The sequence below is a fragment of the Gobius niger genome (assembly GCF_951799975.1).
Source record: "Gobius niger genome assembly, chromosome: 7".
Taxonomy (NCBI): domain Eukaryota; kingdom Metazoa; phylum Chordata; class Actinopteri; order Gobiiformes; family Gobiidae; genus Gobius; species Gobius niger.
Genome location: NC_136858.1, coordinates 832,399 through 859,933, shown reverse-complemented (window position 1 = coordinate 859,933; position 27,535 = coordinate 832,399). Strand labels below are relative to the sequence as shown.

General features: G+C 45.5%; 1 protein-coding gene across 1 annotated transcript in view; it reads right to left on the bottom strand.

The window, feature by feature from the left end:
- Positions 1-27,535, bottom strand: part of met (MET proto-oncogene, receptor tyrosine kinase) — a 131,513-nt gene that overhangs the window by 53,532 nt on the left and 50,446 nt on the right. Inside the window, exons 4-8 of the mRNA XM_079560402.1 lie at positions 13,071-13,274; positions 3,963-4,082; positions 3,712-3,888; positions 2,189-2,346; positions 521-635 (exon numbers count right to left, since the gene is read on the bottom strand). Of these exons, the coding sequence (XP_079416528.1) occupies positions 521-635; positions 2,189-2,346; positions 3,712-3,888; positions 3,963-4,082; positions 13,071-13,274 (774 nt within the window). The remainder of the gene's footprint in view (positions 1-520; positions 636-2,188; positions 2,347-3,711; positions 3,889-3,962; positions 4,083-13,070; positions 13,275-27,535) is intronic.

Sequence of the window (27,535 nt, the reverse complement as noted above, 5' to 3'; positions counted from 1 at the left end):
TAACCCTAATCTTAACCTAACCTAACCTAACCCAATCTTAACCTAACCTAACCCAAACAACCCTATCCTAACCTAACCTAACCTTAATCTTAACCTACCCGTAATCCTAACGATTTAAAAACCCAACTGAACAATAACTGTAAAGCATAAATGATGAAACAAATAATAATTCGTGGATCTGCTCCGACCAGCAGAGGGCGCACTCTCTCGGCGGATCTGCCTCACCGTCGCGGATCTGTCTCGGCTCCGGGTCAGCAGAGAACTATGACTGTCTCAGGGAGGGGCCTCCTGGTGGGTCCCAGAGTCAGGACTAAACACGCTGAGGCCTTTTACTGTAATTAACTCATTTTTATGCTGATGTTTTGTGGATTTGATCTGTTTTCTTGTCATTTTTTGCCGCTGTGAAGCACTTTGAGTTGCCTCCCGTCTTTAGCCGCTGCCGTCTCCCACACAGGAAACGACCATATATGGATGACAGCCTCATCTCGGCCCCTCCCCCCTCACGTCTCTCCTTTCTTACCCCGAAAGTGAAGCCCTCCATCTTGGCCACTTTGCCTCTGCTGGTGACTTTGACGTCTCCGCTCTTGGCCGTGAAGTTGGCGCTGAAGCCCGGCGTGCACTGCAGCTCGGTCCACCTGGAGACGAGGAAGAAAAACAACCCGATTATCCCCGGGCTAACTCGATCAGCGCGGAAACAGGGCGGCCATTGTGCGGGGACGGCGGCGGACGCGGCGAGGGGGCGGAGGGGCTGAGCGTGTGGATTTTTGCGAGTAATTACGCAGTTAGCGCGGTCATGTGATCGCACGGACACAGGAAGTGCTGGTAAACAGAGTCATTCATAAACAGAGGCCCCGTGTTTGTGTGAGCAACAAATAACTTCATAAACAACAGGAGGATTACAGCTGGAAGCAGTACTTACAATGCTTGGTTTTTCGATACCGATACCTGAGCGATACTCTTTCCGATACCGATACTATACTATTTGTCATCTAGAACCAGGAAAAACAAATGTACAAGATTGGGTTCATCTCCAATGTCAAGAAATGTGTGAAAAATAGAGAATAATTTAGGAAAAAAATGGTGAGAAAATTGGGGGAAATCAAGAAAAAAAAAAGGAAAAAAAAGAGGGAGAAATAGGGAAAATATTAGTAATACAAAATCAGCAAAAATAAGAGAGAACAATTTGGAAGAGCAAGAAAAAAATTGATAAAATGGGAAAAAATAGGGAAATAATTTATAAAAAATCTGAAAATAAACATTTATTTGAGCTGAAATAACCAAGTCTCCTCCTTTAACCCCCTGATCCCCCGCTTTAACCGAGCACATTTTATCCAGTTTTACCCAAATCTAAAAGCTTCTCGACTGGAGCTCACAGCCTATAGGCCAGCGTTACGCCTCATTTGAAAGCTAAGACCAACAACACTGATCTCAGCTTCCTCCTCGTTTTTGCTGCTTTTAGTACATGTTTTAGTCACACACAGTTACATTATGATGACGTGACAAAAATGACTAAAACTAGGAAGAAGTTATGGCTGGGCAATTAATCGAACTTGAATCTAATCGAGATTTTAATAAAGGTCGATCACGATTATCGTGTGGTGCGTTTTAATTGGGGAGAATTGGCCGGTCCTGTCCTTCCATTCTGGAAAAAAAATGAGGACGGAGCAATGCTGCAGCGCCTGTCAGGTCAATCCCAGGGAAACACTCGGCCCAAACAAACAGGAAGCACAGGACGACACATGCGGCACCAAGAGGACCTGGTGATTTTAGTGTAAAATCAGCTACAAACTCGTCTAAAACAGGAACACGTGAGGAGCCTCAGAGACCAGGACTCACACGGGGATGAAGACTTTACCTTTAAGAGGAAAACTATCGCTATATTTGGACCATGTGGATTTGTTTTGAAGCTGCAGCTAACAGGGAACTGTACGTTTGATTGTCTTTTTCACTAGTAAATGTGCGGAGAAACTGCACGGTTAAAGTGAGGGTTAGGGGGTAGATTCTGTCCCAGGACCAACAGCATCAAAACCTAAGATATAAGAGCATCTGTTTTCGATTCTTTCATTTTCTTTCTTCGTTCCTCAACGTTTTTCCGATCCCAGACTGGTATCGTTTAACAGAACCCAGCTCTAAGTCAGACACACAGTTGGCGAGAAGCTGCAGGTGAAGAGGGAAAAGGTTTCCTGACCTGTTGACCCCTCCTTGGCGCTCCAGTCTGCAGGGGGCTCCTCCCACCTTCACGCTCACCATGGAGCCTCGGAAGTTCTCTGTTTTGTCGAAGCCGAAGTTCCTCCCACAGATGGTCAGAGATGTGGAGCCGTGCAGAGGAGCGCTGCTCGGCCAGAACTGAAGAGGAGAGAGATTAGGGTTTGAGGAGCTGGGACGTTTATGGGAGACCCTGTGTCTGTGTGGAACTGCAGGATCCCAGGATCCCAGGGTCCCAGGGTCCCAGGGTCCCAGGGTCTCAGGGTCCCAGGGTCTCAGGGTTCCAGGATCCCAGGATCCCAGGGTCCCAGGGTCCCAGGGTCCCAGGGTCCCAGGGTCTCAGGGTTCCAGGATCCCAGGATCCCAGGGTCCCAGGGTCCCAGGGTCCCAGGGTCCCAGGGTCCCAGGATCCCAGGGTCCCAGGGTCCCAGGATCCCAGGGTCCCAGGGTCCCAGGGTCCCAGGGTCCCAGGGTCCCAGGGTCCCAGGGTCCCAGGGTCCCAGGGTCCCAGGGTCCCAGGGTCCCAGGATCCCAGGGCTCCTGAATCCACAACATGCTGAGGGTCAGAACCTGGAGAATTCAACCGATGAGTTAGTTTTAACCTCTGCAATTGTATTTTTGATCGCAGAGTAAAATGCAACAAGTATGCTAATGCTAACGGCAGCGTGCTAATGCTAACGGCAGTATGCTAATGCTAACGGCAGTGTGCAAATGCTAACGGCAGTATGCTAATGCTAATGGCAGTGTGCAAATGCTAACGGCAGTATGCTAATGCTAACAGCAGTATGCTAATGCTAACGGCAGTATGCTAATGCTAACGGCAACAAATCCCAGCTTGGACAGAAACTATGACTGAATCACCCAAAGTAACAAAATAAAACCGGGCTCTCCTGGAGCGGCCAAGTATTGGATCATAGACCAGGCGTTTGGAAAAATCGGCAAAAATATCGGCTGAGAATATCGGCATCAGTCAATAATAATCTAATAATCCCCAAAACATCGGCACCGGCCTTAGAAAAACCCATTTTGGTCGACCTCTTGTAGTAGTAAATTAGTAATCTCCGGAGCGCAGTACTCCTGGGGTATTGTAGCAGTATTAGCAGTAGTAGTAGTAGTAGTAGTAGTAGTAGCAGTAGTAGTAGTAGTAGTAGTAGTTGTAGTACCTTGGTAATCTCCGGAGCGCAGTACTCCTGGGGTATTGTAGTAGTATTAGCAGTAGTAGTAGTAGTAGGAGTAGTAGTAGTACCTTAGTAATCTCTGGAGCGCAGTACTCCTGGGGTTTTGTAGCAGTATTAGCAGTAGTAGTAGTAGTAGTAGTAGTAGTAGTAGTAGTAGTAGTACCTTGGTAATCTCCGGAGCGCAGTACTCAGTACTCCTGGGGTATTGTAATAGTATTAGCAGTAGTAGTAGTAGTAGTAGTAGTAGTAATAGTAGTAGTAGTAGTAGTAGTAGTAGTAGTAGTAGTAGTAGTAGTAGTAGTAGCAGTAGTAGTAGTAGTAGTAGTACCTTGGTGATCTCCGGAGCGCAGTACTCCTGACTCCACCCGTCCGGGTCCGGGCACTGGCTGGACCTGGTGCAGCGGCCGTTACACCACCCACACTCCGTTACCCTCGACGACAGCAAACAGGAAGTGCAGGTGGTCAGCTGATCACAGCCCGGGCCAATCAGAGGCACCGATGTGATCTGCAGGAAGAGGACGGTCACACAAAGATACTCGACCTCCTCAAAACTGGAGACGGGGGGGGGGGGGGGCGTACCTTGTTGCCGGTGGCGACGAGCAGCCGGCCCTGGTCCCGGAGCAGCAGCGCCGACGTCACGGGGGCGGAGTCAAGGGCGATGTTTACGTGAGGCGTCGAGACGAAACGAGAGAACAGGAACTGCAACAAAGCAGACGTCAGTGAGAACTTTTCCGTTAGCCTGTTCTGTTGTTAGCATTGTTAGCATTAGCCTCAAACAGTATAATATATAAATAATGATCAGGGAAAACCTTTGCACGTGTATAGGGAACAATGCACTGTGTCATGATGCACAAAAGTGACGATGCTAATTTAGCTTAGCCGCCGGGGCTACGACTATAAACCAGCCTCATGTCAGGAAGTCACACTCATCACTTTATCGCTTTACACCACCATTTTATTTTCTATTTTGTTTTGCATTGAGAGCCCAGGGGCGCAATTCATTATAAAGCAGCTTAGACAAATTAGAACGCATTTTATATTGGGATTATAAATACTGCCTAATAATGAACATTTAGGCCCATGACTCAAAACATGACTCCGCCCCCTCCTTACTGACGTCGCAACCATCCACTACTCCACAAGACTGTTTGAAAACGAGTCTTCATGTGTTTCTGGTCAGCTTCAATGAACAGGTTAGGGGAGGCCTCTGGAGGGTCCTACACCTTGATGTTCGGGAGACCCCAGCTTTGTAGCAGCTGTTCTCTTAATCTGATGTGTTTGTCTGGCAGAAACCGTCCTCATTGTGCCGTTATCTGCACAAACCTGTGTCTCTGAATCATCCACAAATCTCTTAACAGTATGATGACTACGCTTAGTCCTTCATGAAATATCGAAGGTTTTCATTCCTAGACCAAGGCATTCAACTATTTCAGCAGAGAGATCCTTTTTGTCTCTCCAATACTCTCTCCAAAATAAGGAACCCACAGTTTTATGGACCTGCACAGATCTGTTCCCATTCATTTTCAGTTATTTATTCCCATTTTACCTTAACATTGTTTGCCCTTAGGCTTTTAAAGTGGCAGTGTTTGTTTGTTCTGTTTTTTTTATCGTGTCTTTTTACGTATTTAACATTTCGCACTTTGAGCTCTTTGCACATTTTTTTCCAATGTGGTTTTTCAAACTGCAAATGGCCAATACAATAAATCTGAATCTGAATTCATGAGTTTCATTGATTTTTTTTTATTTTATTTTTTTTACCTTTTGACACTGACGTACAATTTGCATAATAATTTGGAACATACACTGCAAAAAGTACCTTCCTAAAAACAAGTAAAAAAAATCTTAAAATTAGACATTTTATCTTGTTTTAAGGAAAAAAATCTGCCATTATAAAACAAGAAAGAAACACTAAATTTAAGCAAATAAATAACTAGAATTAAGCAAAATGTCCTCAGAAAATGGAATCATTTAAGGAAAACATTCTTATTAATTAACTAATTCATCATTTAGTGGGTATTTAACTTAAATGTTGCTTGATTTAAGCAAAATGTTCTAAATTACTCACATTTTTGAGCAAAATGTTCTTAATAAATACTAATATTTAAGGAAAATATTGCCCGCGCCCGGAGACCCGTCTCCATGATGTGGAGCCAGATGGTCAGAATCACCTGCTGGAGGATTCACCTATTGTACATGTTTTTTGTGGTAGGGGAAACGTATGCAGACACTGGGAGAACATGCTCCACACAGAAAGGCCCCGTCCTGGTGGGAATCGAACCCATGTATTATCTCTGTGAGAATCAGTTCTTACATTAAGAGTTGTTGATCTTAGTTTTTCTTAACATAAGAAAAATATTCTTTGTCTAAAGCTGAAGAAGATTCAAAAAGTTTTTCTTTCTTGTTACAAGAAAAAATAGCATGTTTTTTTAGTAAATATATCTGAACAAGAAATGGCTGGATTTTATTTCCTAAAATAAGATTTTTTTTCTCAAGAAAACTTTGCTCGGCAAAACATTATTACTTTTTATGGAACAAATAAGAACTTATTTCTTAAAGTAAGACATTTTTTACTTGCTTAGAATCCACTTTTTGCAGTGTAGTGTATAAATGATGCACTTGAACTGAGCAATGTTACAACCTGACTATTTCCTGTTTGGACATTTAGAACACAACCCACCCACTACTACTACTACTACTACTACTACTACTACTCCTACTCCCACTACTACTACTCCTACTCCCACTACTACTCCCACTACTACTACTACTCTATGTTCCTTTCACACACATTTGAACCGAAACATAAACATTTTTCCTCATTATTCCAGATTCTAAATCTTCCCCGTGTCCTCCGAGCGCTTTGACCCCGCGACCCCGTGACCCCGTGACCCGCCGCCACCTGAAAACCATAAATCATCATTTCTCTCATTGTTTTGGCGAAGAAAGAGCTGTCGACATTCCACGTTCACTTCCTCATCCTGACTGTACGGCGTCCATCCCTGACTCCGCCCCCTCCTCCAGCGCTAACACAATCAGCCGTAATTCAGCCGCACATTACCCGCACAGAGGAGCGGCCTGTGCGGCGGCGGGAAGAGCCGCATTATTCACATTAGGCGCATTACGGCGAGGACAAAGGCGCCGTTTAGCGGACGGAGGGACTGGGAACGGAGCGGAAAACTGGGAATTCTGCTGGGAACGGCCGCAGTCTGAGTAAAGGGTGACTCGGAGCGACAGTGTGGGGGGGGGGTGAGGTTAACCCCTTAACTCCCACCTGAACCGAGCACATTTTCTCCAATTTGGCTTTACCCCAATCCAAAAGCTCCTGGAAAAAAGGTGTGCAAATAGCGACAGAACTGAGACGAAAACAATGATGGAAATGTGACAAAAAAGTGAGAAAACGTTGACAAAAAAATTACAAAAAAATTACAAAAAAATTACATAAAAATTACAAAAAAATTACAAAAAAATTACAAAAAAATTACAAAATTACAAAAAATTACAAAAAAATGGCAAAAAATGTGACAAAAATGTAACAAAAATGTGACAAAAAATGGATGAAAATATGGATGAAAAATGACAAAAAAATGACAAAAAAATGACAAAAAAATGACAAAAAATGGACAAAAAAATTACAAAAAAAAATACAAAAAAAATACAAAAAATGTGACGAAAAATGTGACATAAAAGACAAAAAAAGCAAAAAATGACAAAAAAATGACAAAAAAACGACAAAAAAACGACAAAAAAACCGACAAAAAATTACCAAAAAAAGGACAAAAAAATGACCAAAAATGACCAAAAAAAGCCAAAAAGGACAAAAAATGACAAAAAATGACAAAGAAAAAGAAAAAAAAAAGACAAAAAAAATGTTTTAAAAAAAAAATGTGACGAAAAATGTGACAAAAAAATACAAAAAAATGAAGAAAAAAAACAAAACAAATTACAAAAAAATGCAAAAAAAATACTAAAAATGTGACAAAAAAAATGACAAAAATGAGTTGAACCCCCCCCCCCCCCCCCCCCCAAAAAGATGGAAAAAAAATCTAATGACGTGAGGAAAAAGATCCATTTAGATGAGTTTTGTAGGTCTTAGCTTTCAAATGAGGCGTTACACTGGCCTACAGGATTTGGGTAAAGCTGAACTGGAGAAAATGCTCTCGGTTCAGGCGGGAGTTAAGAGGTTAAACACAGTTTAGGTCTGGGTGAATACTCGATTCTGATTGGCTGGCGGGGGCTAACACAGGCGTGCATTATTTTTCATACAACCACACACGTAGTCCGGTAATTAAATCACTGGGATATCACTCCGCTGGGGGCATCGCCATAGCAACGCATTAACACAACGGAATCAGATAAACGCTTAATTAGTGACTGACGGGAACGAATGAGATGGATTTTGTGGCTAATTTCAACAAAATTTTTGATAAATGGGAAGTAGAGGAGAAGCAGCTGGGTTAGATGTGAGCTTTACATTTCTATTGAAAACATTTAAGGCACTATTCATTATTTTCAGACCGAGATTAAATGATCCCTGCACTTAAAGCAGCACTAAGTAACTTCTTTACCTTAATAAATCCTTCCCGTAGTCCCTCTGGGGGTAATACAAGCGTTAAAGGGATGTTTCAGGATTTTTGACATGGGCATTTCCTAGTTATCCAGAGTGTTGCTGATTCCTGGAGATATTTGTTTTGTAATTCATGCAGTTCTTCTGTTTGAAGAGTTAAAGAGTGAAATCAGGGTCTAACCTCAGACTTAACCAGGCCTAAGCTGTGACCCCTCAGCCGCTCATTTGCATGAGGTCTGGGTCTCGGTCTTTGCTCAATTTGGTTTGCAAATTCTGAGGGGGACAACGGACTTTAGCGGGAAAACAGGTCTGAGCCAGGTCTGGGCCAGGTCTGAGGTCTGAACCAGGTCTGAGCCAGGTCTGGACCAGGTCTGAGCCAGGTCTGGAGCCTCTCACAGTATTCATCGCCTTAACAGGTGCTCAGTTAAAACCAGTCTGTAATAAACCTGAAAGAACTCTCTCTCCTCCAAAATCACGACTGCTTTCAGCTCCAGTTTTACCCAAATCTAAAAGCCTCTTGACCCGAGAGGCTACAGCCTATAGGCCAGGGCAACGCCTCATTTGAAAGCTAAGGCCTACAACACTCATGTCAGCTATGAGTCCATTTTCTTGCGCTTTATCCGGGCTGAAAAAAATAAAAAAAATCGCACACCCTCCTCACGTCCCCTCCGTCACAAACCCGACAGTTGTTGCAGATATTTTCACGCTTTCGTCCCGATTCCCACCGAAATTCCTCCCCCCCCCCCCGGTCTCTGAACAGCTGTATGGTCCGCTCAGTCCGCCGCAGGAGAACTGTCATGGCCGCCCTCGCATTAACCCGTTTGGGCACACTCTCCACGCAGCTGCTTCCCCCCCCCCCCCCCCAGCGCCTCCAGCGAGGATCCCCTTTCACAAACACATGAGCTCACGCGCTTTTCACATTTCACCACAGTTTACACGTTACTACCACAACAACTACTGCGGATACTACTACGAATACTACTACTACGACTGCAGGACCAGGCCCTCGCCCTCCTCCCCGCACCCGGGTTTGCATGTGGTTCAGGGCTTGGTGTCGGCTGGATTTGTTTTGCAAATGAAGTGGGTCACAACGGAATCCTGCAGGACTAAACCAGGACATATGTTTCTCCAGAGCAGAAGAGAGATTAGAGATTACAGATTACTGATAACAGATTACAGATTACAGATTACTGATTACTGATTACTGATTACTGATTACAGATTACAGATTACTGATTACACCCACAACTCGGATCAAACCAGAAAGATCAGATACAACAGAGTTGGATGTCCTGTTCATTCCCATTTGTATTTCTGATTAACCTCTTAACTCCCGCCTGAACCGAGAGGATAATTTTCCTCACGTCATCAGATTTTTTTTCCATCTTTTTTTTGTTGGGCATTCATTTTTGTAACTTTTTTTGTCATTTTTTTGTCATTTTTTGTCACATTTTTGTCATTTTTTCGTCAATTTTTTATCACATTTTTGTCACATTTTTGTCATTTTTTCGTAAATTTTTATCACATTTTTGTCAAATTTTTGTCAAATTTTTGTCATTTTTTCATCAATTTTTATCCCAGTTTTGTAACATTTTTTTGTCATTTTTTCGTCAATTTTTCGTCAATTTTTTATCACATTTTTGTTATTTTTTCGTCAATTTTGTATCAAATTTTTGTCACATTTTTGTCATTTTTTCGTCAATTTTTTTTCACATTTTTGTCAATTTTTTTTTCAGTTTTTCGTCATTTTTCGTCATTTTTTCATCAATTTTTTATCAAAAATTTGATCATTTTTTGTCACATTATTATCATTTTTCCATCAATTTTTTATCACATTTTTGTCACATTTTTTGTCATTTTTTCGTCATTTTTCGTCATTTTTTCATAAATTTTTTATCAAAAATTTGATCATTTTTTGTCACATTATTATCACTTTTACATCAATTTTTTATCACATTTTTGTCATTTTTTCGTCAATTTTTTATCACATTTTTGTCACATTTTTTGTCATTTTTTGTCATTTTTTCGTCATTTTTTGTCATTTTTTCGTCCATTTTTCATCAAAAATTGGATCATTTTTTGTCACATTATTATCATTTTTTCGTCAATTTTTTATCACATTTTTTGTCATTTTTTGTCACATTTTGTCATTTTTTCGTCCATTTTTTATCACATTTTTTGTCATTTTTTGTCACATTATTGTCACATTTTTTGTCAATTTCTTGTGACATTTTTGGCACTTTTTCATACATTTTTCGTCACTTTTTATCAATGTTTTCTCCCTTTTTTGTCACATTTCCATCATTGTTTTCGTCTCAGTTGTGTTGCTATTTTCTCATCTTTTTTCCAGAAGCTTTTGGATTGGGGTAAAGCCAAACTGGAGAAAATGTGCTCGGTTCAGGTGGGAGTTAAGGGGTTAAAAAGTTAAACCGAACTGAGCTCTGAGTCGGCGTCAGGTGTTTGAAGCTCAGTGAAAGTCCGTCTGACCCTCGACCCCTGACCCCTCCCTGACCTTTAGCCCCTGAGCTCAGCGCGATCGAACATCTGAACAAACACGGGCCGAAAGCGACTCCCGCGCTGCAACAACACGCCGTCCCAGAGGAGGAGCCTGTGCAGATACTGGAAGATCTGCAAAATCATCTCCGATGTCAAACAATGTGTGAAAAAAAATCAGAATAATTTTGGGGGAAATTGGGAGAATTAAGGTCATTTTTGTAAAAGCAAAAATAAAACAAAAATAAATTAATTTTAAAAAGGGCAAGAAATAGAGGGAAAATTGGGGGGAAATTAAAAAAAAAAAATAGGGTGAAACAGGGAAAATATTAGTCATAAGAAATCAACAAAAAATAGATAAAACAAATTGGGGAAAATGTGTTGGACATAAATTGGAAATTGGAAAAACAAAACAAAAAAACAAATAGGTGGAAAGGGAATACATAAGTAATAAAAAGTGAGCAAAAATGAGAGGAAAAAAATTGGGAAAATTAGAAAAATTGGGTCAAAAATAGGTCAAAAATTGTGCACAAAATATTGGAGAATTTGGGAAAAATTTGGGGAAAATTGGAGAAAAATTGGGAAAAATTGAAGAAAAATTGGAGAAAAATTGGAGAAAAATTGGGGGGAAAAAGGAAAAAAATATTATTTATTTGAGTTGAAACAACCAAGTCACCACCTGCGCACGGTGGTGCAGTGGTTAGTGCTCTCGCTTCACAGCTAGAAGGTCCTGGGTTCAATTGGCTTGTTGCACAATGTGGCTACGCTAGTTCCTCTGAGCTGAAGTTGTGGACGCTACTACTTCCTGTTTGTATTAACTTCCATTAAGATTAGCTTAGACACGTTCGAATCATCGTATTTTCTAAAGATTCTGTGGTGGACAGTGAGTTCCAGGTAGATGATCACTTCCTGCAGGTGAACGAGTTTCTGTACAGTGTTAATATTTCCGTAGAGGAGACGTCTATGTTTATAAGGATCAATGAGTTTGTCTTGAAGCTAAAGGCTAACATTAATTTCATGCATTATACAATTTGAAATAGAGCCTTTTATTCATTTTTTTTTTATAGCAAGTTAGCCTTTAGCTTCAAGACAAGCTATCAATCCTTTATGATCACAGGTGTCTCCTCTGAACTTGTCACATCAAGATTTGAACACACAGTAAATGATCATCTACCGGGAACTCACTGCCCACAACATAATCTATAGAAAATATGATTATTGTTTCAGGAAAAGAAAACAGACAGGAAGTACTGGCGCTCACAACTTCAGGTCAGAGGAGCTAGCATAGCCATACCGTGCAACAAGCCAATTCCCACCTGGAATCTGTGTGGAGTTTGCATGTTCTCCTTGTGTCTGTGCAGGTTTCCTCCGGGTACTCCGGTTTCCCCTACCACTAAAAACATGTACAATAGGCCAGGGTGAATGACATTCCAGTCAAGAGATTCACAGACTGTAAAAATGTTATATGATAGTTAAAGGGATGTTTCAGGATTTTTGACATAGGGCCTCATTTCCTAGTTATCCAGAGTGTTGTTGATTTCTGGAGATATTTTTTTTTGTAATTCAAGCAGTTCTTATGATTGAAGAGTTCTCGTGGTGCTAGGCTAGTGCAAGGCTAGTGCATTTCTATGGTATCAGCTAGCCTGCATTAAAAACAGTCTGACTCGCTCCACAGAGCACCTGAGGCAAATCACTTATAACACCAGACTGACCATATAAATGTCTGTGTCCAAAGAATCATGTTAGGAATATAACTGACCTGCATCACATGAATGATCGCATTTTGAGGGACTATTTTCTCGCAGATCACTCCGCCGTCCCGTAGCTTATACAACCACGAAGCTGATGCTGCTCAAATATAAGTTATTTTAAATGTAAAATGGTTAAAATGACTCTATCTCCAGGTATCAGCAACACTCTGGATAACTAGGAAATTAGGCCCTATGTCAAAAAAATCCTGAAATATCCCTTTAAAGCAAGGGATGCCCATTATAGATTTGAAAACTTTGGAATGGTATTTTTTAGAGAGGTCATTTGTAGAAGCCTTTTCCCCCAAACATTCGCTCATAATTTCCCATTCTAGTATTTTACGGTTCCTGCTTTCAACACTTTCATTTTTTCTGTACCAGTAGAACCTGAACGGTTTCCCCGACACCACACCTTTTTTTTGTCACATTTTTGTCACATTTTTGCCACTTTTTCATAAATTTTTTGTCATTTTTGTCATTTTTAATCATTTTTTAATAATTTTTTGTCACATTTTTGTCCTTTTTTGTCAATTTCTTGTCACACTTTTTCATAAATTTTTGTCACTTTTTATGTCAATTTTTAATCAAATTTTTGTCTTTTTTTCATTTTTTGTCATTTTTTTGGTCATTTTTGGTCATTTTTTGTCACATTTTATGTCACTTTTTATGTCAATTTTTTATCATGTTTTTGGTCATTTAAAAAAAAAAAATTGTCACTTTTTGTCATTTTTTTAATCATTTTTTTAGTCTTTTTTGTCATTTTTTATCATTTTTTGTCACATTTTTGTCACTTTTTATTTTTTTTGTCAATTTTTTGTCACACCTTCATGAGTGATTTCAGCGCGAGCCGTTCCTGGATGATGTTAGTATCTGAGGACTCACCTGCAGGTGGCGCCCGTCGCTGGTGCCCAGGTAGGCCACCGTCCGGCCGTGCACCGAGGCCACGGTGATGGAGGTCAGCAGGGTGCCCGACAGCTCCCGGTGCCAGTGCTCCAGCCGGGCCATGAACTGGGTCACCTGGAGGCGGTAGGTGCCCTCCCTGCCCTGGTGCATCCCCTCGTGAGGGTCACAGTCGTCTGAGGACGTCTGCTGGGAGAGAAGAAGGAGAAGAAGGAGGAGGGGAAGGAGATGGAGGAGAAGAAGGAGGAGGAGATGGAGGAGAAGGAGATGGAGATGGAGATGGAGGAGAAGAAGGAGAAGAAGGAGGAGGAGAAGGAGATGGAGGAGAAGGAGAAGAAGGAGAAGGAGAAGAAGGAGGAGGAGGAGAAGGAGATGGAGGAGAAGGAGATGGAGATGGAGGAGAAGGAGAAGAAGATGGACAAGAAGGAGAAGGAGAAGAAGAAGAAGGAGAAGGAGAAGAAGAAGAAGAAGAAGAAGAAGGAGAAGGAGAAGAAGGAGAAGAAGAAGAAGGAGGAGAAGAAGAAGGAGAAGAAGAAGAAGGAGGAGGAGGAGAAGAAGAAGGAGAAGAAGAAGAAGGAGGAGGAGAAGAAGGAGAAGGAGAAGAAGAAGAAGAAGGAGGAGAAGAAGGAGAAGAAGAAAAAGGAGAAGGAGACGAAGGAGATGGAGATGGAGAAGAAGAAGGAGAAGAAGAAGAAGGAGGAGAAGGAGAAGGAGAAGAAGGAGAAGGAGAAGGAGAAGAAGGAGAAGGAGAAGAAGGAGAAGGAGAAGAAGAAGAAGGAGAAGAAGAAGAAGGAGGAGAAGAAGGAGAAGGAGAAGAAGAAGAAGAAGGAGAAGAAGAAGGAGAAGAAGGAGAAGGAGGAGAAGGAGAAGAAGAAGAAGGAGAAGAAGAAGAAGGAGGAGAAGAAGGAGAAGGAGAAGAAGAAGAAGAAGGAGAAGAAGAAGGAGAAGAAGAAGAAGGAGGAGAAGGAGAAGGAGAAGAAGGAGAAGGAGAAGGAGAAGAAGGAGAAGGAGGAGAAGAAGGAGAAGAAGGAGAAGAAGGAGAAGGAGAAGGAAAAGAAGGAGAAGGAGAAGAAGGAGAAGGAGAAGAAGAAGAAGGAGAAGAAGAAGAAGGAGGAGAAGAAGGAGAAGGAGAAGAAGAAGAAGAAGGAGAAGAAGAAGGAGAAGAAGAAGAAGGAGGAGGAGAAGGAGAAGAAGGAGAAGGAGGAGAAGGAGAAGAAGGAGAAGGAGGAGAAGGAGAAGAAGGAGAAGGAGAAGGAGAAGAAGGAGAAGGAGAAGAAGGAGAAGGAGAAGAAGAAGAAGGAGAAGAAGAAGAAGGAGGAGAAGAAGGAGAAGGAGAAGAAGAAGGAGAAGGAGGAGAAGGAGAAGAAGAAGAAGAAGAAGGAGAAGGAGACGGAGAAGAAGGAGAAGGAGAAGAAGAAGGAGAAGAAGAAGAAGGAGGAGAAGGAGAAGGAGAAGAAGGAGAAGGAGAAGGAGAAGAAGGAGAAGAAGGAGAAGGAGAAGGAGAAGAAGGAGAAGGAGGAGAAGGAGAAGAAGGAGAAGGAGGAGAAGGAGAAGAAGGAGAAGGAGGAGAAGGAGAAGAAGGAGAAGGAGGAGAAGGAGAAGAAGGAGAAGGAGAAGGAGAAGGAGAAGGAGGAGAAGGAGAAGAAGAAGAAGAAGAAGGAGAAGGAGACGGAGAAGAAGGAGAAGGAGAAGAAGAAGAAGGAGAAGGAGGAGAAGGAGAAGAAGGAGAAGGAGGAGAAGGAGAAGAAGGAGAAGGAGAAGGAGAAGAAGGAGAAGGAGAAGAAGGAGAAGGAGAAGAAGAAGAAGGAGAAGAAGAAGAAGGAGGAGAAGAAGGAGAAGGAGAAGAAGAAGGAGAAGGAGGAGAAGGAGAAGAAGAAGAAGAAGAAGGAGAAGGAGACGGAGAAGAAGGAGAAGGAGAAGAAGAAGGAGAAGAAGAAGAAGGAGAAGGAGAAGGAGAAGAAGGAGAAGAAGGAGAAGGAGAAGAAGAAGAAGGAGAAGAAGAAGAAGGAGGAGAAGAAGGAGAAGGAGAAGGAGAAGAAGGAGAAGAAGGAGAAGGAGAAGAAGAAGAAGGAGAAGAAGAAGAAGGAGGAGAAGAAGGAGAAGGAGAAGGAGAAGGAGAAGAAGAAGAGTGTTATTACTGTGAGGATTTAGAGGATTTACACAGACATGACTCAGATGTTGTGCCTGGAAGAACGGTCCTGCTCCACTGTGTGATTTTTCCTCCCCTTCCTTGTTATTCAAATATATAATTCCACACGCCGCTAGAGGGCGCTGCAGGCTAATCGAGCAGCAGGAGTGAGCGAGAAGCGGAGGTTACTCTGAGAAAACAGAACAAAGCTAAATCACGGGCTAAAAGCTCGACGGCCACAGCGAGAGGAACGATCTCACCGATGAGAGCTTGGAAAACGTGCTGCCGGGAGAGGCTCGTCAGCGGTGCAGCCACGCCTCCAGGTCGTTGCCGCGGCGACTGTTCAGACGTGACACCGAGGAGGAAGATTTCAGTGGATTTGGAGTGAGATGGAGAGTTTGGTTTGTTCTTTATGCTATAGTTTATCTGACCTGTTTATGAAGCTAACCACCCATGTGCTACGTTAGCATTAGCCGTAGCCTGTTCAGCCTGTTCATGTCTGGTTCTGTCGATGGTTTGTGAGTTAAAAATACTCAAATTCCTCATATTTGCTGAGTTCCTTTTGCAGAAGAAAACCGTAGTGGAAGCGGCAGCTGCTCGGGCTGCGATTTCTGCAGATTTGCTCGTGAGTCCGTGATGTTTTGAAGCTCCGCACCTGTCGAGGTCCGTCTGAGCTTCACGGGGCTTTGGGGGAAACCGTTTAACACCGTGATTCAGGGAAACGGGTTCTGCTCTGGGTCGACTCAGGGTTACATTTCACACAATGGACATCCTCACATTCATACGACTTTACTGCAGATCTGGAACCTGACAATGACTGAAAACCTGAGACACGTTTGTCCCTCACACTAACCCTATATTTACGTCTCTACTTTGAATTCTCTTCCTTTTCCCTGCAGCGTTTAAGGCCTTAGTGTTTGCTATAGAATGATCCACAGAGTCAACCTCTTAACTCCCGCCTGAACCGAGAGCATTTTCTCCAGTTCAGCTTTACCCAAATCCTGCAGGCCAGTGTAACACCTCATTTGAAAGCTAAGATCTACAAAACTCATTTAAATGGATCTTTTTCCTCATGTCATCAGATTTTTTTCCATCTTTTTGGGGGTATTCAACTCATTTTGTAGCTTCTTTGTTATTTTTTTGGTCATTTTTTTAAAGTCAATTTTTTTGGTCATTTTTTTGTCACATTTTTTGTAATTTTTTGTCACATTTTTGTAATTTTTTGTCATTTTTTGTCACATTTTTGTCACATTTTTGTCAGTTTTTTTGTCATTTTTTTGTCAATTTTTAGTCAATTTTTAGTCCATTTTTTGTCATTTTTTGTCACATTTTTGTCACATTTTTGTCCATTTTTTGTCTTTTTTTTTCAATTTTTTGTCACATTTTTGTCCATTTTTTGTCTTTTTTTTTCAATTTTTTGTCACATTTTTGTCACATTTTTGTCCGTTTTTTGTCTTTTTTTCGTCACTTTTTTTGTCAAGGTTTTCGTCACTTTTTTGTCACATCATCATTGTTTTCGTCTCAGTTTTGTTGCTATTTTCTCACCTATTTTCCAGAAGCTTTTGGATTGGGGTAAAGCCAAACTGGAGAAATGTGCTCGTTCAGGTGGGAGTTAAGGGGTTAAATCATAAAAAGCAGATACAGTTTTATATTTGAGCGGGAGGTCGTCTATTGTGTCACCTGATGCCTGTGTTTTTGGGGCCCCAGTGTGTCGCGGGGCCTGGGGGGGGGGTCTGCGGTCTGACGAGGGGGGGGCAGTGGTGGTGCGTGGGCAGGTGGAGAGAGAGGAGGGGGGGGGGGGGGTAGTACTCCCAACATAAGCCCCACTGAAGCTCATCTTTCAGCGGGGACAGCTCGTAACGCGGGCCCCCGCTCCGGCCCCGCGGCCCCCGGGGGGAGCGCGGCGGCGGCGCGTGGGAACAGACACGACGCGAGAAACGGCCGCAATGACAGATCGAGTTTTATTACGGATTTTACCGTGAAAATGTGAGGAGAGTGAGAACGTGTGGGGGGAGGAACACAACGGTTTCAGCTCAGACCTGCCCCGGGGCGGACAGGCACTGGAGTGGCTGCCGGTCTGCGTTTTCAGCCTCTGGCAAAATCAATCACTGACTGAGGTCATTGTTCGGCCACAGTGAGACCTGTGGACACGGATCATTAGTTATCAAAGTAACTTCAGACCCGTGACTAACGACAGGACACGCCAGACTCACACAACTACTTTTAACTATCAGTACTACTACTATACTACTATACTACTTTACTACTGCTATACTACTACTACTACTACTACTACTACTACTACTACTACTACTACTACTACTACTACTACTACTATCACTACTATCACTGCTATCACTACTGCAGGGTTTCTAGTATAGCCAATTCAATGCTTATTAATGCAATATCATTGTCCAAAAACAAAAATGGCGGCCGACACTGGTTTCTTTTGCTCTTTCGTCAGTTTTATCCATCCATCCATCCATCCATTTTCTTCCGCTTTATCCGGGGCCGGGTCGTGGGGGCAGCAGTCTCAGCAGAGATGCCCAAACTTCCCGATCCACACACACCTCCTCCAGCTGTTCTGGGGGGACCCCGAGGCGACACCAGGCCAGCTCGGAGACATAGTCCCACCACCGTGTCCTGGGCCTTCCACGAGGCCATGTCCCCCTTGTCGTCAGTTTTAAATCATCAAAAATATTAAATCTCTAAAACTGGAGCATGAAACAGCGTTCGAGTCGTTCCTCGTGAATAAGGAGGTTTTTGAAAAGGTTTTCTTGCCGCTTGTCACTGCGACGTATCCAGCGTATGAAAAAGCCTGAAGTTTGGCCTTTGGGCCTTTTTTGGCGACAAAATCTGATTAAATGGATCGAGCCAGGTTTAAATGTAGAAAAGGCGGATGAATATCGTCGCACCAAAGTGACGACCCGTCAATTTACAATTTCCCAAATACGTCTATGGAGAAACAATCAATCAGTGAATGATCAAACATTAAACTCCTGAAAAAGACACTTTTGCCTGTAGTGTCTCCCCTTAAAGAGGGTGTATTATGCAAAATTGACTTTTTCAAGCTTCACATCATGTTATTATGTCACTCCCTCATTAAAAACATGCCTGAAGTGTTGCCTTGGCACATTCACGTATTTTTGAGTAATCTGTAAAAACTCTGATGGCGGCCATTTTAGGGATAGGTTTGCCTGAGTCCTCCTAGGAACGCCCCCACCTCCTGGAGACGCCTCCGAGCTTTCGTCACCAGCCGAGTAACCAACCTCCTCAGCAGAACCCCCTCCCCACTGATGCCACAGACAGCGTGTGGAGGGGGCGTGTCTAAAGGCTCAGAGGTTCTTAAAGAGACAGAGGCCTATTTCAAGACATTCACTACAGCCATTTTGAGAGAGACATTTTATACAAGGCAGTTATTCTAATTTACTGCATTTACAGACCAACAGAAGGTTTGTCATCATTGTAGTGTGATATAAACTGGTGCTATGTGACTGAAAAAAGCAGAATACCCCCTCTTTAAAGGCCCTGTACCTGTTTTTTTACTACAAACACTGAAAGAAGAACACATTAGTAGCATCGCAATTCTTAGTTATGAGTTTAGGGTCACTTTTCAGGGTCACAAATCCAAGAAAACTCACCTGTAAGTTTATGAAATTCATACAAATGTGTGAGTTTACAACAGACTAAAGCAGGACAAAACAAATCCCGTTCCACTGCTAGAAAAAAAACAATCAGGCATAGCTCCTTTCAGTAAAAAGTCCAGCCAAAACTTACGAGGAAAAGTAGATTTAACCTCTACTATGATACTACTATGATGATTTGATGATACTACAAACACTGATTCTGAACACAGACTTTACTCGTCCCAACATCTGCAAACAGACGGGATCCACAAACTCTACAGATCTAGAAGAACTAAACTCCTGGTTTGGCCTCGTGCCCTCTGAGGTCCTCGTCTAAACCCTCCTGATCTCCGTTTATTTGTCCCGTCATAATGAGCTCTCGCCTTGTGCGGACGATTCAAAACAAACTCCAGGCCTTTCCCCGTCGATGACTCTCTAAACGTTTGACCCGTTAATCATTACTTCACAGCTATTTCAGACTCTTTGAAACCCAGCCGACTGTGACTCCTGCCCACACTGGTCACACACTGGTCACTTCTACAGCCTGTTTTTGTCCTCCTTTACCTCGGAGTGACTGAACTGCGAGTCTCTCAAAGCGAGTCTCGACAATAGCGAGTCATAAATCACTTCTCTGTATTTGCCTCGCGTGACGTTCGAGGTCCGCTTAAACTCTGGAGATTTCGGAGCGAGGGCCGCGGCTCAAGGCTGCGCGGGACAATGAGCGGAGGAAGTGTGGGCCGAGGCGGGAGCGCAGCTGCGGCGGAGCATCCCGACCCGTTTGTGGAAGCTTTAAACTTCCACAGACGGCGGCGCGTTTTCCTCCAGAATTTGTTGGGATTTATCTGAATCAATTCTTTGTTCTGCCCGTCAATTGTTCCCGGTTCCACTGGCGGCGATAAAAACCCCGACTTCCTTAACCCCGCCCCCTTAACACTTGAAATTCTGAGCCTTTTCTTCACCAAACGGAATGGATCTTTTTCCTCACGTCATCAGATTTATTATTTTTTAATCATTTTTTGTCTTTTTTGTCACATTTTTTGTATTTTTTTGTAATTTTTATTTTATTTTTTGGTCTTTTTATGTCATTTTTTAATATTTTTAGTCATTTTTTGTCACATTTTTGTCACATTTTTTGTCATTTTTTTGTCGCATTTTTGGTCTTTTTCTTTGTCATTTTTTGTAATTTTTTTGTAATTTTTTGTCTTTTTTGTCATTTTTTTGGTCACATTTTTGGCAAAGTTTTTGTCTTTTTTTAAATCAATTTTTTGACATTTTTTGTAATTTTTTTTGTCTTTTTTAAATATTTTTTGTCATTTTTATCACATTTTTTGTCATTTTTAGGTAAATTTTTTGTCTTTTTTTGTGATTTTTTGTCACTTTTTTTCGTCACATTTTTTGTCAAAGTTTTCTCGCTTTTTTGTCACATTTCCATCATTGTTTTCGTCTCAGCTCTGTTTTCTCACCTTTTTTCCAGAAGCTTTTGGACTAGGGTAAAGCCAAACTGGAGAAAATGTGCTCGGTTCAGGTGGGAGTTAAGGGGTTAAAAGTAAAATTACGAGTTACTTTGTTAGTTACATTCATCAGCTCGTCCGCCTCAACATGAAAATGAACCAGTTCTGCCAAAACTCGTGTCATTGGAGGTGATTTTTAACATCAGCAAAGCTCCACAGATTCATGAGTCCCTGATGTCTGATGTTCTGCCTGTGTGTTCACGTTGATCACGACACAAAAGAACCTTCTTGACTTGTGGAACCTGATCCAAAACGAGCCTCCTGAACACGGACCACGTTTCCACCGCATGTACTGGGCTCGAATGTCCCGTTATTACACTGTTTTTTAGGAGCTGAAAGTTCCACCGAGGGCAGGAGTCGGGGCCACTGAACGCCTCCGCACTCGCCTCCGCTTTTGTGCCCAGAACAACGGCCGGAGATAAGGTTTCAGCCCCAAAAAAGCCTCCGGCGGGCGGAGCTGCGGAGTCACAAACACTGGGGAAACTCGAGAGGGGGAGATTCATGTGGGGCCGTCATAACTGAGGGGAGAGGAGGCGAGGAGGGAGGAGAGGAGGGGAGACGAGGAGGGAGAGGAGACGAGGAGGGAGAAGAGATGAGGAGGGGAGACGAGGAGGGGAGACGAGGAGGGAGAGGAGACGAGGAGGGGAGACGAGGAGGGGAGACGAGGAGGGAGAGGAGACGAGGAGGGAGAGGAGACGAGGAGGGAGAAGAGACGAGGAGGGAGAAGAGATGAGGAGGAGAAGAGATGAGGAGGGGAGACGAGGAGGGAGAGGAGACGAGGAGGGAGAGGAGACGAGGAGGGGAGACGAGGAGGGGAGACGAGGAGGGAGAGGAGACGAGGAGGGAGAGGAGACGAGGAGGGAGAAGAGATGAGGAGGGAGAGGAGACGAGGAGGGAGAGGAGACGAGGAGGGAGAAGAGACGAGGAGGGAGAGGAGACGAGGAGGGAGAAGAGATGAGGAGGGGAGACGAGGAGGGGAGACGAGGAGGGAGAGGAGACGAGGAGGGGAGACGAGGAGGGAGAGGAGACGAGGAGGGAGAGGAGACGAGGAGGGAGAAGAGATGAGGAGGGGAGACGAGGAGGGGAGACGAGGAGGGAGAGGAGACGAGGAGGGAGAGGAGACGAGGAGGGAGAAGAGACGAGGAGGGAGAGGAGACGAGGAGGGAGAGGAGACGAGGAGGGAGAGGAGACGAGGAGGGGAGACGAGGAGGGAGAGGAGACGAGGAGGGGAGACGAGGAGGGAGAGGAGACGAGGAGGGAGAGGAGACGAGGAGGGAGAAGAGACGAGGAGGGAGAAGAGATGAGGAGGGGAGACGAGGAGGGAGAGGAGACGAGGAGGGAGAAGAGACGAGGAGGGGAGACGAGGAGGGGAGACGAGGAGGGAGAGGAGACGAGGAGGGAGAGGAGACGAGGAGAGGAGACGAGATGAGGAGGGAGAAGAGATGAGGAGGGGAGACGAGGAGGGAGAGGAGACGAGGAGGGAGAAGAGACGAGGAGGGGAGACGAGGAGGGGAGACGAGGAGGGAGAGGAGACGAGGAGGGAGAGGAGACGAGGAGGGAGAAGAGACGAGGAGGGAGAAGAGATGAGGAGGGAGAAGAGATGAGGAGGGGAGACGAGGAGGGAGAGGAGACGAGGAGGGAGAAGAGACGAGGAGGGGAGACGAGGAGGGGAGACGAGGAGGGAGAGGAGACGAGGAGGGAGAGGAGACGAGGAGGGAGAAGAGATGAGGAGGGAGAGGAGACGAGGAGGGAGAGGAGACGAGGAGGGAGAAGAGACGAGGAGGGAGAGGAGACGAGGAGGGAGAAGAGATGAGGAGGGGAGACGAGGAGGGGAGACGAGGAGGGAGAGGAGACGAGGAGGGGAGACGAGGAGGGAGAGGAGACGAGGAGGGAGAGGAGACGAGGAGGGAGAAGAGATGAGGAGGGGAGACGAGGAGGGGAGACGAGGAGGGAGAGGAGACGAGGAGGGAGAGGAGACGAGGAGGGAGAAGAGACGAGGAGGGAGAGGAGACGAGGAGGGAGAGGAGACGAGGAGGGAGAGGAGACGAGGAGGGGAGACGAGGAGGGAGAGGAGACGAGGAGGGGAGACGAGGAGGGAGAGGAGACGAGGAGGGAGAGGAGACGAGGAGGGAGAAGAGACGAGGAGGGAGAAGAGATGAGGAGGGGAGACGAGGAGGGAGAAGAGACGAGGAGGGAGAGGAGACGAGGAGGGAGAAGAGACGAGGAGGGAGAAGAGATGAGGAGGGGAGACGAGGAGGGAGAGGAGACGAGGAGGGAGAGGAGACGAGGAGGGAGAAGAGACGAGGAGGGGAGACGAGGAGGGGAGACGAGGAGGGAGAGGAGACGAGGAGGGAGAGGAGACGAGGAGGGAGAAGAGACGAGGAGGGAGAAGAGATGAGGAGGGAGAAGAGACGAGGAGAGGAGACGAGGAGGGAGAGGAGACGAGGAGGGAGAGGAGACGAGGAGGGAGAGGAGACGAGGAGGGAGAAGAGACGAGGAGGGAGAAGAGACGAGGAGGGAGAGGAGACGAGGAGGGAGAAGAGACGAGGAGGGAGAAGAGACGAGGAGGGAGAAGAGACGAGGAGGGAGAGGAGACGAGGAGGGAGAAGAGACGAGGAGGGAGAGGAGACGAGGAGGGAGAGGAGACGAGGAGGGAGAGGAGACGAGGAGGGGAGACGAGGAGGGAGAGGAGACGAGGAGGGGAGACGAGGAGGGAGAGGAGACGAGGAGGGAGAGGAGACGAGGAGGGAGAAGAGACGAGGAGGGAGAAGAGATGAGGAGGGGAGACGAGGAGGGAGAAGAGACGAGGAGGGAGAGGAGACGAGGAGGGAGAAGAGACGAGGAGGGAGAAGAGATGAGGAGGGGAGACGAGGAGGGAGAGGAGACGAGGAGGGAGAGGAGACGAGGAGGGAGAAGAGACGAGGAGGGGAGACGAGGAGGGGAGACGAGGAGGGAGAGGAGACGAGGAGGGAGAGGAGACGAGGAGGGAGAAGAGACGAGGAGGGAGAAGAGATGAGGAGGGAGAAGAGACGAGGAGAGGAGACGAGGAGGGAGAGGAGACGAGGAGGGAGAGGAGACGAGGAGGGAGAGGAGACGAGGAGGGAGAAGAGACGAGGAGGGAGAAGAGACGAGGAGGGAGAGGAGACGAGGAGGGAGAAGAGACGAGGAGGGAGAAGAGACGAGGAGGGAGAAGAGACGAGGAGGGAGAGGAGACGAGGAGGGAGAAGAGACGAGGAGGGAGAGGAGACGAGGAGGGGAGACGAGGAGGGAGAGGAGACGAGGAGGGAGAGGAGACGAGGAGGGAGAGGAGACGAGGAGGGAGAAGAGACGAGGAGGGAGAAGAGATGAGGAGGGGAGACGAGGAGGGAGAGGAGACGAGGAGGGGAGACGAGGAGGGAGAGGAGACGAGGAGGGAGAGGAGACGAGGAGGGGAGACGAGGAGGGAGAGGAGACGAGGAGGGAGAGGAGATGAGGAGGGAGAGGAGGAGGGAGAGGAGACGAGGAGGGAGAAGAGACGAGGAGGGAGAGGAGACGAGGAGGGAGAGGAGACGAGGAGGGAGAAGAGACGAGGAGGGAGAGGAGACGAGGAGGGAGAAGAGACGAGGAGGGAGAAGAGACGAGGAGGGAGAGGAGACGAGGAGAGGAGACGAGGAGGGAGAGGAGACGAGGAGGGAGAGGAGACGAGGAGGGAGAAGAGACGAGGAGGGAGAGGAGACGAGGAGGGAGAAGAGACGAGGAGGGAGAGGAGACGAGGAGGGAGAAGAGACGAGGAGGGAGAAGAGACGAGGAGGGAGAGGAGACGAGGAGGGAGAGGAGACGAGGAGGGAGAAGAGACGAGGAGGGAGAGGAGACGAGGAGGGAGAGGAGACGAGGAGGGAGAGGAGACGAGGAGGGAGAGGAGACGAGGAGGGAGAGGAGACGAGGAAGGGAGAGGAGACGAGGAGAAGAGGAGACGAGGAGGGAGAGGAGACGAGGAGAAGAGGAGACGAGGAGGGGAGAGGAGACGAGGAGAGGAGACGAGGAGAGGAGACGAGGAGGGAGAGGAGACGAGGAGAGGAGACGAGGAGGGAGAGGAGACGAGGAGACGAGGAGAGGAGGGAGAGGAGACGAGGAGAAGAGGAGACGAGGAGGGGAGAGGAGACGAGGAGGGAGAGGAGACGAGGAGGGAGAGGAGACGAGGAGGGAGAAGAGACGAGGAGGGAGAGGAGACGAGGAGGGAGAGGAGGAGGGAGAGGAGGAGAGGAGATGAGGAGGGAGAGGAGATGAGGAGGGAGAGGAGACGAGGAGGGAGAGGAGACGAGGAGGGAGAGGAGATGAGGAGAAGATGAAGAGGGAAGAGGAGACGAGGCAGCGAGGAGGGAAAAGGAGGAAACAAGGAAACGAGGAGGGGGTGAAGAGGGAAGAAGAGGAGACGAGGTGACAAAAAAAGTGATGAAAAAATGATGAAAGTGACACAAAAGTGACGAACAATTGTTAAAAAAGCCACAAAAGAGAAACAGAAAAGTGACAAAAATGTGTGATGAAAACGGAACAACAACACGACAACAACGTCAGGTGAATGATCCGTTTTTCTGAGTTTTGTAGGTCTTAGCTTTCAAATGAGGCGTTACACTGGCCTATCGGCTGTAACCTTTTAGATTTGGGTAAAGCTGACTCACACAGATGCAAAGATCCTTCTCTTGGACAGACTGTCGGGACGTCTCTCTCCAAAGTCCGAAATAGTTTTTAATCAGCATGAGCCTCTTATTGTCCGTAAAGCCGTGACCATTAGCAAAGGCATGCTAGCTCCGCCGTCCCAGAAATAGCCTCGTATCTCTCGCTAACGCTACGAAATGTCCCGGACTTAGCGGCCCCTCCCTCCCCCGGGACCGGAATACCCCGACCTTTGACCCCGGCGTGTTTGGCGTCTGCAGCATGTGTTTCCCGGACCGTGAGCGGCTGAAAGGGAAAGCTGCGCGTGTGTTAGCGTGTGTCGCTAACGCGCCGAGGGCTAGCTCCGCACCTGGGCCACGGCGGCACGTCCCGCCGTAAGCTAACACCCTCTGGAGGCGCTAACGGTTTTAAAATGTGTGTAAACGTGTGAGAGCGTGACCTGGAGGCGACGGAGAGGGAGAAATGTTCACGGCTCCAGGAGAAACGACAGTATGCGGATGATGTCACAGCGCTGGAGGCTCAGCTCTGACCTTTGAGGAACGTTATCGGGATAAATATGAGAAAAAAATGTACTGCAATTTTTCTGTCATTTTATGTTTTTTTTATGTTTAGCTGCAGAGAACCAACAATCCAGAATTCTGTGTTAAAGCTGTGGACACATGATGTGGCTCGTTTGAAAGCTGAGACTCTCAGCTCTCCATAGGTGAAAACAGTTTACTTCTACGTGTCTCGGTTCCTGAGAAATCTGAGCTAAACAGAGGCTAATTTTGATCAAAATCACAGATTTTTTTCTAGAAACAGAGAAAACGGGGGGTTTTATGAAACACTCTCCTTTCTGATTAACTCCTCTCTCCTCTCTTCTCTCCTCTTCTCTTCTCTTCTCTCCTCCTCCCTCTTCTTCTCCTCTCTCCTCCTCCCTCTTCTTCTCCTCTCTCCTCCTCTCTCCTCTCTTCTCTTCTCTCCTCTTCTCTTCTCTCCTCCTCTCTTCTCTCCTCCTCCCTCTTCTTCTCCTCTCTCCTCCTCCTCTCTTCTCTTCTCTTCTCTCTTCTCCTCTCCTCCTCTCCTCTGTCCTCCTCCCTCTTCTTCTCCTCTCTCCTCCTCTCTCCTCTCTTCTCTTCTCTCCTCTTCTCTTCTCTCCTCCTCTCTTCTCTCCTCCTCCCTCTTCTTCTCCTCTCTCCTCCTCCTCTCTTCTCTTCTCTTCTCTCTTCTCCTCTCCTCCTCTCCTCTGTCCTCCTCCCTCTTCTTCTCCTCTCTCCTCCTCTCTCCTCTTTTCTCCTCTTCTCTCCTCCTCTCTCCTCCTCTCTCCTCCTCTCTCCTCTTCTCTTCTCTTCTCTCCTCCTCTCTTCTCTCGCCCTCTCTCCTCTTCTCCTCTCTCCTCTCCTCTCCTCCTCTCTCTCCTCTTCTCTCCTCCCACTCTCTCCTCTCCTCCTCTTCTCTCCTCCTCTCCTCTTCTCTCCTCTCCTCTTCTCTCCTCCTCTATCACTCCACTTCTGTTCATCACAGAGCTACCAAAATCAACTTTTTACGTTTTTGGCACTTACTATGTTAAGATGTTCATGAATGTTCTTGAAAGCTAAGAACCTCCAAAAAATCCCTCTGAGCAAAAGACATAAATGTAAATGAAAACACAAAATGGCAGAATACATTCGTCGTTTCTAACTTTCTCACTTTGTAACATCCAGCCCAAAGCTCCACAAAGACAAAATGATGGTGATGTTTGAGATGAGGAGTTTCTGTGTCAGTCTGACCCGAACCAAAACGCCATCGATACTGAGCCAGATAAGAGTCAGAGTCGCCTTATCTCCCACACTTAAAGGTGCTGGAATTTTTGGAGAGTTGACGGAATTGTGGAAAAGCCGTGGTGTTTGCAGATGTTTCAGTGAAGAACAGGGGTGGGGAGGAAGGGCATCTGAGACACGGAGCTCACCTGAGACCCCACACTTTGTCTCCAGGCAGGACATGACGGCCTCCTGAGGCATTGTTTGGGGATTAAACCTGGATTAGCTCAGATTAAACCCGGGTTTGAGTTTAGGATCTTTCTGTTTGGACAGTTTAAAGGGGAGAGTTTAACCCCTGATCTCCCACCTGAACCGAGCACATTTTCTCCAGTTTGGCTTTACCCCAGTCCAAAAGCTTCTGGAAAAAAGGTGAGGAAATAGCAACAAAACTGAGACGAAAACAATGATGGAAATGTGATAAAAAATGTGACAAAAAAATTACAAAAATGTGACAAAAAAAATAAAAATTTGACAAAAAAATGACAAAAATGTGACAAAAATTAGATAAAAATTTGACAAAAAAATGACAAAATGTGACAAAAAAAATGACAAAAAATTGATAAAAAATGGACGAAAAAATGACTAAAATATGACAAAAATGTGACAAAAAAGTGAGAAAACATTGACAAAAAAATGACAAAAAATGTGACAAAAAAATTACGAAAAATGTGACAAAAAATGACAAAAATGTGAGAAAATGTGATAACAAATTACAAAAGTGTGACAAAAAAATGACAAAAAAATGACAAAA